The sequence below is a fragment of the Lygodium microphyllum genome, chromosome 4 (genome assembly GCF_053477565.2).
Source record: "Lygodium microphyllum isolate KBCC chromosome 4, Lygodium_microphyllum_v1.1.10, whole genome shotgun sequence".
NCBI classification, from domain to species: domain Eukaryota; kingdom Viridiplantae; phylum Streptophyta; class Polypodiopsida; order Schizaeales; family Lygodiaceae; genus Lygodium; species Lygodium microphyllum.
Window position 1 is genome coordinate 72,233,382 of NC_141138.1, and position 14,524 is coordinate 72,247,905.

A 14,524-nucleotide genomic window follows, 5' to 3' on the forward strand; every position below is an offset into this window, starting at 1 on the left:
CCTTTGTCAACAGATTTGTCAAGTTGCAGCTATTCTGAGGGCTGAGACATACAGAATTGTTGTCCCAGATTGGGTTCAGAATTCTCAGAAGCTACGTGAGGCTATGGATAAAATTCAACTAGCCCATTCAAACCAAAACAGGGGGGTAAAATTTGTCATAGATGAGAAGGCAACGACTATGAATGCTCCAGCGGGGCTGACGACTCTATTGTCTTGCATTGAAGCCGTGTAGGGCTACATTGATCACCATTCTCACTTCTATTCGGTCTCTCCTGACGGATCCAAATCATGCAAGCCCTGTAAATCCAGAAGCTGCCTCATTATACTAGAATGACATTGCCTTCTACAACAGAAAAGTCAGATAGTGTGTTCGCAGATCATTGGAGTCATAACAGGTCCACAACCTGTAATTCTATTATAGAGATCAAAAGCTTGCCTTAAGCTTTGGCTATTGATCTGTTTCATGCAATACAAGTTTCAATTGTACAGCTTAATCTGGGGACTTTAGAGAGTGGAGAACGTGTTGTGGAGGTTGCCACTGCAAGGTAATTTGGCTTTCTATTCGTGGCAAAAATAAAAACAAAGACTTGGCATCATTTTCTCATCTTGCTTATTCGCTTGATCTTCTATCTTGGAATTTCTCAAGAACCTCTGTGGTCATGACTTTGCTTTCGAAAACCCTTCGACAACGTGTGTGTGTGTGTGTGTGTGTGTGTGTGTGAACCATCCCATGCACATGTCAACCAACCTATTTGAGTAATTAACTAATATTTGATTTATAGTTTACATGTAGATAAAAATAAAAGATGGACCATGTCAAGAGAGAAGGTTAGAGCACACCAATGCTTTTCTATCATGCTAGCTTAACTTCAATGAGTTTACAAATAGTCTATTTTCAAGGGCACTATGAGTTGATTACAAACAAGGTCTTAATCAAACAGAAAATAAGGTGAGGATATGTGTTATATAGACTCATCAACTTGACTAAACTTGCACAAGTCAACTCGACTTGTATCTATTGTGACTCTATTGCCAACTTACATAAACTATGTGTGCTACAAGTTTTAAATGAGTGTAGAGAGCATATTTAGCCTTTTTTTATAATACGAGATTTGGAAAAAAATCTATAACATGCTTGATTTATTACTATATATTTGATTCTATTTTTTAGCACAAACAACAATGGGCAAAGAGAGAGAGAGAGAGAGAGAGAGAGAGAGAGAGATTGCATGTTTGTGTAGTATCCACTTGCACAAACCATTTGGGCAACAAGCATTAAGTGAATGCAAATAGCATCTTTAGTAATTTATTTGTAGAATGTGAGTTAGACAAATGATTCTAGAACATGTCTTCTTTCTTATTACATGTTTGATTTTATTTTTAAACACACACACACACAAATTCAATGAAATGGAATGTTCTAAATTTATTGAACTGAATAGTGTATTGTACATAAGCAATTTAAGATTAGGACCAAAGCACATAGTCAAATGGAGTAAAGGATGGCTTAAGAAGTTTAGTTGAGTCACTCATGACTTTTCTAAATTGTGCAATGTGGATGATAGGTTGCTTTTCCATTATTATATTTGAGCATGATTTTACACGCAACTCAATGTGGCCTATAAACTATGATTTGTATGAGGCTTAAATAGCCTTAGACTTTATACTCATGAAAGTCCTATGCAAGTTTGTCTATTACCTATTATAGACAAAGTGGCAAACATCTGCACTTTACTATACTTGTAAAGTCTAGCAAGTAAAAGTAGCCACAAGGGACTATGGAGATTGTAAGTGATATATCCAAATTGGGTGGTGTGTGGATCCTACACTTCACAACATTGCTAACTATGACAAGGGCTCATTTTAGGAGAGCAACGATTTCTGAAAATGTTTAAAGCATGTTGTGGCTAGGAACCATGAGCCACATCCCATATGTATATTAGTTAGTGTATTTGTGGAAATTCCTTTTTTCCCAAGTTAAAGTCACTAGGGTAAGAGCTCCACCACACACAAGTACATATACTTGAAGTGGTGAGACTTAACAAACAAGTTGACGTGCCACTTGATTCAGAATATTTTACTATATTTAAGGATTCAATGTGCTAATGGAGGAGAGAGAAGATGTGTTTGTAGGGAGAGAATGGCCACATTGCCCATGAAAGCATTGCTTTTGGTGGTGAATCCAGTATTCACCATTTTATATGGTACTGGTTTACCATATGAAGTTCATTTTTACCAATGTTGAGGTTAGGTATAATCGATATCTTCTTGCCACATGAGCTATTTTTTGAGCTTTGTTGACTCTCCAGGTCAATTGACATGTGGATGTTCTGGCTCTATGTGGGCCAACTAATGAAAAATATGCTTTTTTAAGGTTTTTTTTTGGGGGGGAGGGGGGGGGCAAGGGGTGTTTCTAATTTTAGATTGCTTTTGAGATTTGAGTAAAGGACATGGTGAGGAATTGAATGAGTCTAAGTCTATATATTGAATTTTTTATTATTAGAATCTCTTACTCCATTTAAAAGATGTAATTTCATTTCTTTTTCTTTTTCTTTTTCTTTTTTTTTGAGATGTGAACCTCATATCATAAAGAAAAGTGCATAATTCCAAGATCTTTCATCTTGAACTCACTATGTAGAGCCTCCTTTGTTTTAGAAATCTTTTGTTCAGATCCCTAGAAAGAGGAGATGATCCATGGACCACCTATACCTACTGCAATGAGCTAGTAATGTTACACTCTTTAGTAGATCAATGAGTAACACCTAATCAAAATTCTCAGCATCTTCCCTTCTTTTATTACCCTTACAAGTTTCACGATTGGCCCTTGTCCCCTAGTGCCTCTTCACAAGCCTGGTTACTTTACTGCGCGGACATAGTGACAGCTAATGTGAAGATAGGTCGAGTAAAAACAAACATTGTGACAGGCTACGGCCGTCGTTACGACCAGCTCGATAGATAAGTCCCAAAAAGAAAGCATTGAGGTTGACTTGGTCAAAGCAAGGCTCGTGCGCGTTCGTCTCCCTCTGCACAAAACGACTCTATTCTAGCTCTCTCTCTCTCTCTCTCTCTCTCTCTGTATATGTACACCATCCTTTGGCACTGAAACATTTCAGAGAAATGCCGCAGGGGGATTCGAGCACAGGAAAGAATCAACAACTGTTCGAGCAGCTTGCGTTGGGGGCCTACGACTATCTCCCCCCTGGGCCGATATGGTGAGCACTAGACTAAGCATCAGCAATAATGCTCTATTTACTCTCTCTCTCTCTCTCTCTCTCTCTCTCTCTCTCTCTCTCAAACACAGGCCGGAAAGGAGGCCACTCTGACTGTGACTAGCAGATCTTTGTGAATTGTAGAGCTCAAGACACGCACTGGTTATCTAATTACTCTCTCTCTCTCTCTCACTGGGGCTTGAATATCCATGGCTGCTCTCCTTTGCAGGACCGAGCCAACGCACAGGAGGGCAATAATGGCGTCGCTGGTGAAGGGGGCGTACAGAATGGAGAATGACAGGCTGGCAGGTCTGTGGGAATACAAGCAGATTAATAGGCTGGAAGATGGATATGGAGCGGAATCAGCGGGACGGTGGTGGTCGTGCAGGCGGGCGGAGGACCTGGAGACGATGAAGAGGAAGACGCTGGTGTGGTGGGAGACGTTCCATTACGAGATGGTGAGGCCTATCGCGGATCAGGACGGGAGGCTGTTCGGGGCGGTGTACTGGAGCCGCCTGCATCACAACCGCGGCCACATGGGCGCTCCGCAGCTGGTGGTGGCCTTCCGTGGCACCCTCTCCTGCAGAGAAGACTTCATCGCCGACCTCCACATCCTCTTCCACCATTTGAGAGCCCACAGCAGGTACTTGCTTGCTAGAGGACGCCACGGCGCCTCTCTCTCTCTCTTTCTCTCTCTCTCTCTCTCTCTGCGCACGCCTGCGTCTCGGTCCACATCCACATAAGACGAGTTTTAGACATTTCGCATACGTAATTGGGGAGTGGGGACTTGTTGCATTGACCACAGACGACATTGCAACTCCCCTCTCTGCCAATTTCGTCGCAATGGGGAAACTGACATGCCTAAGGCTGTTGCAGTGGAAGTGTCGGAGACTCGGAGGTGCTGCAGTCCGGTTGTGGTAGACGTGGGGTGTGCAAATGTAACGCCGCCATCGTCGCCCTATCTCTCCGCAGGACGAATCCCGCACAAGTCATGGTCCTCAGGCTATCACGTATCGTGTCGCGTCTTGAAAAGCCAACTCACGAGTAGTGTTCACGAAAAACCATTTAATGTAAAGTGAATTGCAAATTTAAAAAATATATTTTAAAATTGAAAGAAGAAGGTTTAAAGCCTGAAACTCTTAAGAACTTTTAGTTATGAAAATGGCAAATATATGTAATTTGATTCAAAGTTCTCTATAAAAATTTGAGTTAGAGATTTTTGTAACAAAAATGTCAAGAATAGGTAAAGAGAAGGTTGGGGACTCACGTATTATGATAGATGTATCATCAAGTTTCTCTTATGTTGATGTTGGTTTAGGTGGCTTTGAGCAGAGCTTGGATGAGGAGTTTAGGATTTCGTCTATTAAAACACGTGGTATACGAAAGGCACAAGAGAATACTAAAGCACTTGGTAGTGATCCAAGTCCACAAAAGTCAAGTAGAGTAAGAAAGCCAATGCAATGATTCATAAACAATAGCTATTTAGCTCATCACTGAGCACATTTGAGAGAGGTGTTAGAGCGTGCTCAAGATGGATTCCAAAATATAGGAGTAGTCTATTAGGCTAGATAGCTATGTGCTAGTAGAGGGAGTATTATAGACTCTTCTAGGCAAAGGGAATATTGGAGAATATACCATATAAGTTGAATAGTAGCGAAGGAAGCAAAATGTAGTCCTATGAAGTTGTGGATGATGATGATGATGATTATCTCTAAGGGTAACATTAGCAAAAATGAAGTTGTGTGCTAATGAAAGGACCTATAACAGAAAAAGAGAGTAAATGTTTAGTAGTTAGAAAAGTTTTTAGGAAGGTCTTTAAAGGAAGTGGTAGTGAAAATGAAATTGTATTCTAATGGTAGTACCTATAATTATAGCAAAAAACCAAATTTTGACTAGTTATAAAAGGCTCTCCATTGATAGCAATATCATCCCGAAGGTTGGGATGGATCAATAGTAGGTTTAGATGGGATGTGTAGAAAGCTAATGGCTAAAGGCTAAAATGTGGAATGCATTAGGTCTTGGATAAAGAAAAACAAGCAACTAACTTGGTGCGTTCGTCTTACTATTTTTTTAAAAGTGATTTATTTTTTGTAATTAGCATTAAATGATTTTTAAGATTGCTTTAAGGAAAACTAATTAGGATTTAATATAATGTATTTAATGATTAGAGAAAATTGTAATATTAGTGGATCAGTAATGCCCTTATACCACATATCTTTTAAATGGATATGATCTGTATAGTTTGAATACTACGAATTTGTCTTAGTTCACAAGAAGTTAGAGAGTTAGAGTGAATTTTCCACTCATGAATCCTATTTTTCATCAATGGGATATCCTTGTATCAAATATGTTTTAAATAGATGTTTGCATAGTTTAAATCTGCTCCAAGTTGCCTTAGTTCACAATAACTTTCTATTCATGAATCACAATTGATCAGACTCCAACCACACAATAAGCATTGCAATGATGATACCACCCATTCTTAGCTTTTTACAATGGAGCACAATGAGCATAGGTTCCCTTATTTGGACTTAAGGAGGTTAGAGATGGGTGCATTATAGTCAACAAGGCTTGTATAATATCTTATATATTGCAAATGCTTTCCAATTTCATGAGGGTTTTAGGGTATCAAGCTCACAATATTAATGACTGAGATGATAGGTGAGTGCTATTCAAGTGGTTCAAGTATCACATCTTAGATTCTTTCTTAAAATTAATTAACACTCCTTATATGGTGATAGCACACCCCTTTTCATAAGTTCTTGTATGGTGATGGTGGGGGGAAGAAATACTTGTTGTCACCGTGCACGACATGGTGACAATGGGGTTAATGCACCTCCACTCCCCCTACAATCACCTTGTGCAGTCAAGCTCTGATGTACCTATCTCGGTCCTTGGTCTACCTCGGAATCTATTCAATACAGACTATTAATAGGGTGCCTAGTCTCATCACAAGCAACAAATTGGTGTATTTGGTTTATATGAGATGCCATTTAAAGAGGGTCCCAATTTCTAATGTTAGCACTCTCTAAAAATGGGCTATGGTTTTGCAAATGAATGGCAAGAGTCACCGTCCAAAATTGGATAGGGTTCCTCTACTTCAAAACCAGGTGTAAATGGTAACCTTATGTGTGGATTAGATGTGGCAAGCATCCCTCTTTTTGACAAATGGGGTGTCTCGGTTTTAATGTAGCCCACTTTATGCAAATTTAAAAAATATATTTTAAAATTGAAAGACGAAGGTTTAAAGCGTCAAACTCTTAAGAACTTTTAGTTGTGAAAATGGCAAATATATGTAATTTGATTCAAAGTTCTCTGTAAAATTTTGAGTTAGAGGTTTTTGTATCATCTACCAAAAATGTTTTTCGTGAACATTGCTCATAAGATATGCAATGTCGATGCCTTCGCATCACTTCTCATGCCTTCCAGATCACACCATGTCACAAGGCCTTGATGCCTTAAGTATCCCTCCCATGCCACTGCTTGCACATAGTATGAAGGTCAGATCTGTCTAACTCATGCATTGATATAATTGGTACTTGGAGTTGCCAATTCACGTCATGAGACCATCCCACACTTACTAGGTTCCACCTAGAATCATCCTCGACCACGTCGCCATGGAGGCATCATGGGTCGTATCCCACCTCTCCTCATAAGTCTCAACTCCTACGAGTCTTCTTGACAAGAACTTGAATTAGGGCCCCAAATTACTGTGGTTACATAGAGAATTTTTTTAGGCAGAGAAGAAAAAGAATGGTTGTTCCATGTCACATGGTGCCCTGGAGGAAGGGGGGTAACATGGGGTTTCCTAACCCTCACACTCCATTTTGTCATACTTACCTCACTCCCTCACACTAGAGTATCAAGTCATGCTTGAAGCACATTGATAGCTCAGTCCTCACCCACGAGAGTAACTGGTAAAGTAATGTGTAAAATGTAGCCTGATGAGCATGAGATGTGGCTATGTAGAAACCAGCCAATAGTCATAGACATTGAGTGGACCACAAGAGTCTTATACTCATAGTTTTGTTGATAGACCTTGGAGTGATAGATCGAGGTCATAGGTTACCTCACCAAGTACATCACAAATGTCAAGAATAGGTAAAGAGAAGGTTGGGGACTCACGTATTATGATAGATATATCCTCAAAACGGGTATATGAAAGACACAAGAGGATACTAAAGCACTTGGTAGTGATCAAAGTCCACACAAGCCAAGTAGAGTAAGAAAGCCAATGCAATGATTCATAAACAATAGCTATGTAGCTCATCACTGTGCACATTTGAGAGAGGTGTTAGAGCATGCTCAAGATGGATTCCAAAATATAGGAGTAGTCTACTAGGCTAGATAGCTATGTGCTAGTAGAGGAAGTATTATAGACTCTTCTAGGCAAAGGGAATATTGGAGAATATACCATATAAGCTGAATAGTAGTGAGGGAAGCAAAATGTAGTCCTTTGAAGTTGTGGATGATGATGATGATGATTATCTCTAGGGGTAACATTAGCAAAAATGAAGTTGTGTGCTAATGAAAGGACCTATAACAAAAAAAGAGAGTAAATGTTTAGTAGTTGGAAAAGTCTTTAGGAAGGTCTTTAAAGGAAGCGGTAGTGAAAATGAAATTGTATTCTAATGGTAGTACCTATAACTATAGCAAAAAACCAAATTTTGACTAGTTATAAAAGGCTCTCCATTGATAGCAATACCATCCCAAAGGATGGGATGGATCAATAGTAGGTTTAGATGGGATGTGTAGAAAGCTAATGGCTAAAGGCTAAAATGTGGAATGAATCAGGTCTTGGATAAAGGAAAACAAGCAACTAACTTGGTGCATTTGTCTTACTATTTTTTAAAAAGTGATTTATTTTTTGTAATTAGCATTAAATGATTTTTAAGATTGCTTTAAGGAAAACTAATTAGGATTTAATATAATGTATTTAATGATTAGAGAAAATTGTAATATTAGTGGATCAATAATGGCCTTATACCACATATCTTTTAAATGGATATGATCTGTATAGTTTGAATACTACGAATTTGCCTTAGTTCACAAGAAGTTAGAGAGTTAGAGTGAATTTTCCACTCATGAATCCTATTTGTGATCAATGGGATATCCTTGTACCAAATATGTTTTAAATGGATGTTTGCATAGTTTAAATCTGCTCCAAGTTGCCTTAGTTCACAATAACTTTCTATTCATGAATCACAATTGATCAAACTCCAACCACACAATAAGCATTGCAATGATGATACCACCCATTCTTAGCTTTTTACAATGGAGCACAATGAGCATAGGTTCCCTTATTTGGACTTAAGGAGGTTAGAGATGGGTGCATTATGGTCAACAAGGCTTCCATAATATCTTATATATTGCAAATGCTTTCCAATTTCATGAGGGTTTTAGTGTATTAAGCTCACAATATTAATGACTAAGATGATAGGTGAGTGCTATTCAAGTGGTTCAATTATCACATCTTAGATTCTTGCTTAAAATTAATTAACACTCCTTATATGGTGATAGCACACCCCTTTTCATAAGTTCTTGTACGGTGATGGTGGGGGGGGGGGGGGGAAATACTTGTTGTCACCGTGTAGGACATGGTGACAATGGGGTTAATGCACCTCCACTCCCCCTACAATCACCTTGTGCAATCAAGCTCTGATGTACCTATCTTGGTCCTTGGTCTACCTCGAAATCTATTCAATACAGACTATTAATAGGGTGCCTAGTCTCATCACAAGCAACGAATTGGTGTATTTGGTTTATATGAGATGCCATTTAAAGAGGGTCCCAATTTCTAATGTTAGCACTCTCTAAAAATGGGCTATGGTTTTGCAAATGAATGGCAAGAGTCACCACCAAAATTGGATAGGGTTCCTCTACTACAAAACCAAGTGCAAATGGTAACCTTACGTGTGGATTAGATGTGGCAAGCATCCCTCTTTCTGACAAATGGGGTGTCTCTATTTTAATGTAGCCAACTTTATGAATTGTCGATTATGAGGGAGCTATCCTCTAACTCACCTATTATGCTCGGGGACAAAACACATGCATGGAGGAACTTGTGGTTCTTGTTCTCCATTGCAACACGTTAATTATGAGATGGCTTTCTTGTAGGATTCGGTGACCTTCGACATGGGAACATTTGTGTTTACTCCATTTACTAGGATGAATTTGAAGCATGTGTTCATCTTACTTTGCTTGACCCTTTTAAGGGATCACATAGGTAGCACATTTGAGGGTTTTGTGTCGTAAATAACCTTGTACTTTTAGAGGGTATAGAGTACCTTGTTACGCTCTTCTTCACTTTGCTATTCATTATGTTGCTACAAGGGGCATAGAGTAAATGCTTTTGGATGTGTCACCTTATTGGCCGCCTCACCTCAATATGATTGCAATGTTCTTTTCTCGTGATTACAAAATCATTTCAATGCATGTGAAAACTAATTTAGGCTGAAATTATCTGATAGAAGGGCTCTTTGGTTGGCTATGTTGCAGGTACTGTACAGGACTGCAGGTAGTGAGGGAGGAACTCTACAAGCTTGGATGCTACGGGGGAGCGATGGCGATAGCGGGGCATTCGAAAGGTGCAGCACTAGGGCTGCTGATAGGGAGGGAGCTGGCGGAGGAAGGCACGTTTCTGGAGGCGCATTTGTTCAACCCGCCACATCCGACGGTGGCAAGCGACTCGGGGCGAGTGGGCTCGACGATATCGACGGCGGTGAACGTGGTGCACAATGCGGTGGCCAACGGGCTAGCGCACATGCTGGAGAGCGACGGGGCGAGGTGGGAGGAAAGGGAGTCGTTCTACCGCATCAGGCCGTGGCTCCCGCACCTGTACGTCAATGCGAACGACCCGGTGTGCCAAGCCTACATCGGGTACTTCGAGGCGAACCGCCACCTGCCAGAGCTGCGCGGGCGCTGGTTCGGCTTCGCGCTGAGCGCCACACCCCGCTCCGTCCGTTCCATCCTCCGGAGCTTCCTCTTAGGCTCGAATTCGAACTGCCGCCCGTATCACCTCATCCCCTCCGCCTACCTCCACGTCCACGTGCCTCCGCCCTCCACTTCTTCCTTCCGATCCAATCACGAAATCAATCAATGGCTCCACCTCCACCTTCGCCTCTCCCCCCTGACCCTCCAATTCGATAGCTTCAACGATTGCATGGCTCGGGTCTGTTGAATAACAGGGAATTCTTGTCTTTAGATGTACGCCACTCCAAAAGCACGCATTTGTATAAACTATTCTACAGTTCGATCTCCTCACAAGTCACTTGAGCACAAACTAAAGAATGAATGATAGTAGACACTTGTGGTTCTCTCAACACTTCATTATCCCCTTATGTTCTACCCCAATTTCAAAAAACCCTCATTTGTGTCAACACACTTGAGTTATGGTTTCATCCCAATTTTGTACAATACCCAAAACTTATCACCTCTCCCTAACCAATGTTATTTTGGAGTTATTAGAACCCCCCTAGTCTTTTCTTATTTCACATCATTTTTGGAGTTATTAGAATCTACTCCATACATTCATATTTCACATCATTTTTTAGTGATTACTTATAAATGCTCATGGTTCTTTAAAGAGTTCAAAGTAATATCTCTATAACTTATGTTTTCCACAAAGTCGAATATGGTTCAAAAAGGACATGTGAGACAAAATGTGTTGATTATCATTGTTCTACTAAAATTGAAAATATGCAAACATACAAAATTAGTTATATATAATAGAATATTAGAAACAAATAGTGGATCCTTGGATTTACGAATTTCTCAAACACACATGGCCCATAAATGAAGCACATTGTGTGCGTGTGTTTATGTTACTATGATATTAAGCTTAGGCCATGATTAGCCTATTATTTTAAGCTAATGATTAAATCTTAATTGTAACCCTAGTATGTTCCTAGGGGATTTTTGAATCCTTGATAGTATCCAAATTGCACACACACACACACACACACATACACGCACACACACACACACACAGAGCCTGAGCTTTCAAGAGGAGTTGCAATGACACCATAGACGAGCACACCTTCTATTAAAGCTTACAAGGTAAACTTTCCATTTTTGTCATGAATATCTTTTGCTTATTATTTGCATGGGCTTGAAGGGCACCATCACTACAAGGTTAAGGGAGTTCTTTGTGTAGGCAAACACGAGCATTACTACCTTTGTGAACACATGTTGATTTGTAGAAACATGGCTATGGATGTAAATTTAAATGATAAGTTACTCCACATATTCTCAAAGTTGTTAACATCATTTTTTACACAATTTTTACTAGTTTACTTAACACATTAAGGTTGCGGTTTGTTGGTGTGGTTTGTTGGTGCGGTTTGTTGGAGAGAAAATGTGATCTTTGCCACCATAAGGATAAACATGCTACAGAGTTGGTTAATGTGACTATTGGGCCAGGGAAATATGGAATCCAAAAGGGCCTTGTATAAGGAGTTGATTAGGGAAGATATTAGTTTGTTAATCTTTTCCAAAGGAGTGGTTTTGAGAGAGAGAGAGAGAGAGAGAGAGAGAGAGAGAGAGAGAGAGAGAGAGAGAGAGAGAGAGAGAGAGAGAGAGAGAGAGAGACTAACTATAGGCTACATGTAGTAGTTGGCTATGTGTAAGCTAACTTTAAGCACACACAAAGTGTAGGCTAAGTATAAGCTAGGTTAGGGTTCGCTAAGAAAAATCTAACTACATGTGTAGGATAACAATAGGCGAGAATATGCCAAGCTAGGCTTAACTTGTAAACCATAGGATGTGCTTCATCATTAACTATATCCCATATCGTCAACTACTTGCCACATCATCTTCTAGGCTAGGCTAGAGGTAAGCTAGGCTAGGCTTGGCTAGGATTGCTAAGCTTATGTGAAACATAGATGCAAGCTAAGTGTAGGCCAAGCTATGCCCAATGATGCTAGGCTTAGGTATACTCATCTATACTAAGTGTGGGAAAATAGGAAAGCCATGTTAGGCTCCAATTAGGCTAGTCTTCACTAAGGCTAACTATAAGCTAGTAGGCTATCCCAAGCCACTAGTTTTGGCTATGCTTGCCTATGTTAAGTGTGAGCAAGGAAAGCCATGTTAGGCTAGGCATCACTAATCTTAGGCTAGCTGTAGGCATATGCTAACTATAGGTCATGCTATGCCACTAGGATTGGCTACACTTGTTTGTCTATGCTAAGTGTGGGCACGGAAAGCCATGTTAGGCTAGGCCTCACTAAGATTAGGCTAAGTATAGGCATAGGCTAACTATAAGTCAAGCTATGCCACTAGGTTTGGCTATGCTTATTTATGCCAATAGGACTGGCTATGCTTGCCTATGCTAAGTGTAGACAAGGAAAATCATGTTAGGTTAGGCTTCACTAAGCTTAAGCTAAGTATGGGCATAGGAAAACTATATGTTACGCTATGCCAAGCCACTAGGATTGGTTAGACTTGCCTATGCTAAGTGTGGGCAAAGACCTACTGAGCTTGGCTACACTTGGGGTAAGGAATACTAAGCTTCATTAAGTTTGCATGAAGCATAGTTGTATATTAACTTCAGCTCAAGTCATGCCAAGTCGTGCTATCACTACAATAGAATCTGAGCAAAGACATAGATGCTTGATGCACCCTACCAATTAAAGGTAAAACACATGAGCTAATAAATACAATGCGATTAAATATGTGCAGTTTGAGGAGGAATCGAATAACCTTGATTGATCTAAGGAGAGTATTTCACACGATTAAATATATAAGGAATTAAACATAGCATTTTACTTTTGTAGAGTCATCTAGTTGTTGCATTAAAATAAATATATAATTACATGATTTAATTATCAACTTACCTAAATTATTTACTTCTTATGTGTTTAGGATGAACCATTTGTGCTATTTTTTGCTAGAAGAAAAGAAAAGAAAAATCATAAACCAATCAAAGGCACATCTATCAGCTATATTTACTTTTATGTTTAGTTTATTCATTTATTATCATGGTTTACTACAATAATAGGTGAGTTTCTATACTATACTTTTTGTAGATATTTCTCTTCATCTTAATGCAAATTTTGATATGGTGGAGGTCATCATCTCAAGACTTCAACCCTAAGGGGAGAGAGAGAGAGAGAGAGAGAGAGAGAGAGAGAGAGAGAGAGAGAGAATGATGGTTGAGATAGAGGCCTTTTTGGGCATCCTTCCACCCCACTCAAAGTATATCAATACATGACAACTTCTCGACCTTCTTGATTGCAAAACAACTACATAGTCCCCAAGTAACTTTAGTATTAGCTTTGCCTTTCCAAGATGCAAGGACTCCATAGTCCCGAAAGCATGAGATGTCCCATGAGAGTGGTAGTAATAGTGGCACCAGTCAAAGTCCCTCTCCAAAAAACATAGAGAGAGACTTATATAAGGGCCGGCATTGACAACAGGAGTTAGAGCAATATATCTATAGCTATTATAGGGAATGCCATGGATCAAGAGAGTAATCTATTTATAGCTGTTAATACTCTAAACACCTTTAAACCTACATTTTTTGACCAATAAGACAAATTTGAAGCTTCATTCACTAAAAGAAATGATAATTTATCACCACTCAAAGCATGAGAAGCATAACAATACTTTTAAAATATAAACCTTGTAAAGACATGTAGAGACTAATGTGGGACCAAAATTGGAACCAATGTGAGTAAGTGTTTTAGTTGCTACCTTCCTTGTTGCCCAATTGTTGTTCTCTAAAGCTTCATGTATACATGACATCAACATAGCCAAATGTTGTTGAGTGAGGGCTCCAACTTGTTACATAGGATATGCATGTTGAGACAAACTGACTTCTCAATGCACAAATACTAGAAAAGGGGCCCTCTTCTTGATAGCAGCTAAGGGTTTTTTAGTTGAAGACCTAGACCAATTAGGACTTGATGAATTTGAGTCAAGTGTATGTTCACTTCCAATGCCATCTGCTCCTACAGCCATGCTTGAAGTTCGGAGCTCTAGATTTTGCATTGATAGAGCCAAATCGTGGTCATCTGGGACAACACTGATCAATGATTAGTCAAATTCAAACAAGCTGCCATTAAAAAACCCCTCTCTCTTGCAGCTACACAACCCATCTACCATAGAAGACATCATTAAAAATAAGCATATAAATGAAACCACCTTTATCACAATATATCTTCTACACATTTTATTATTTATAATACTCACTAAATGTCATATGCATACAATTATGGTCTTTGAATTTGACAAAAATTATAAAGTGTACCTTGGGGTTAATAATTTCCAATTCAGCACTCTCAAAATGGCCAGAACTTGACACCGATATTGAGGGT

General features: G+C 39.5%; 1 protein-coding gene across 1 annotated transcript; it reads left to right on the top strand.

Moving 5' to 3' along the window:
- The first annotated feature begins 3,013 nt into the window (after positions 1-3,013).
- LOC148037168 (GDSL esterase/lipase At4g10955-like) lies at positions 3,014-10,754 on the top strand. Its single transcript, XM_087676100.1, has 3 exons — positions 3,014-3,212; positions 3,439-3,852; positions 9,708-10,754. The coding sequence occupies exons 1-3, from the start codon at positions 3,118-3,120 to the stop codon at positions 10,387-10,389; spliced, it is 1,191 nt and encodes a 396-aa protein (XP_087532226.1). The 5' UTR covers positions 3,014-3,117; the 3' UTR covers positions 10,390-10,754.
- Positions 10,755-14,524: the final 3,770 nt, after the last annotated feature.

Coding starts and splice junctions, on each gene's coding strand:
- LOC148037168 (XM_087676100.1), top strand. CDS start 3,118: ATGCCGCAGGGGGATTCGAGCACAGGAAAGAATCAACAACTGTTCGAG. Junction 3,213..3,438: donor CTCCCCCCTGGGCCGATATG/GTGAGCACTAGA, acceptor TCTCCTTTGCAG/GACCGAGCCAACGCACAGGA. Junction 3,853..9,707: donor CATTTGAGAGCCCACAGCAG/GTACTTGCTTGC, acceptor GCTATGTTGCAG/GTACTGTACAGGACTGCAGG.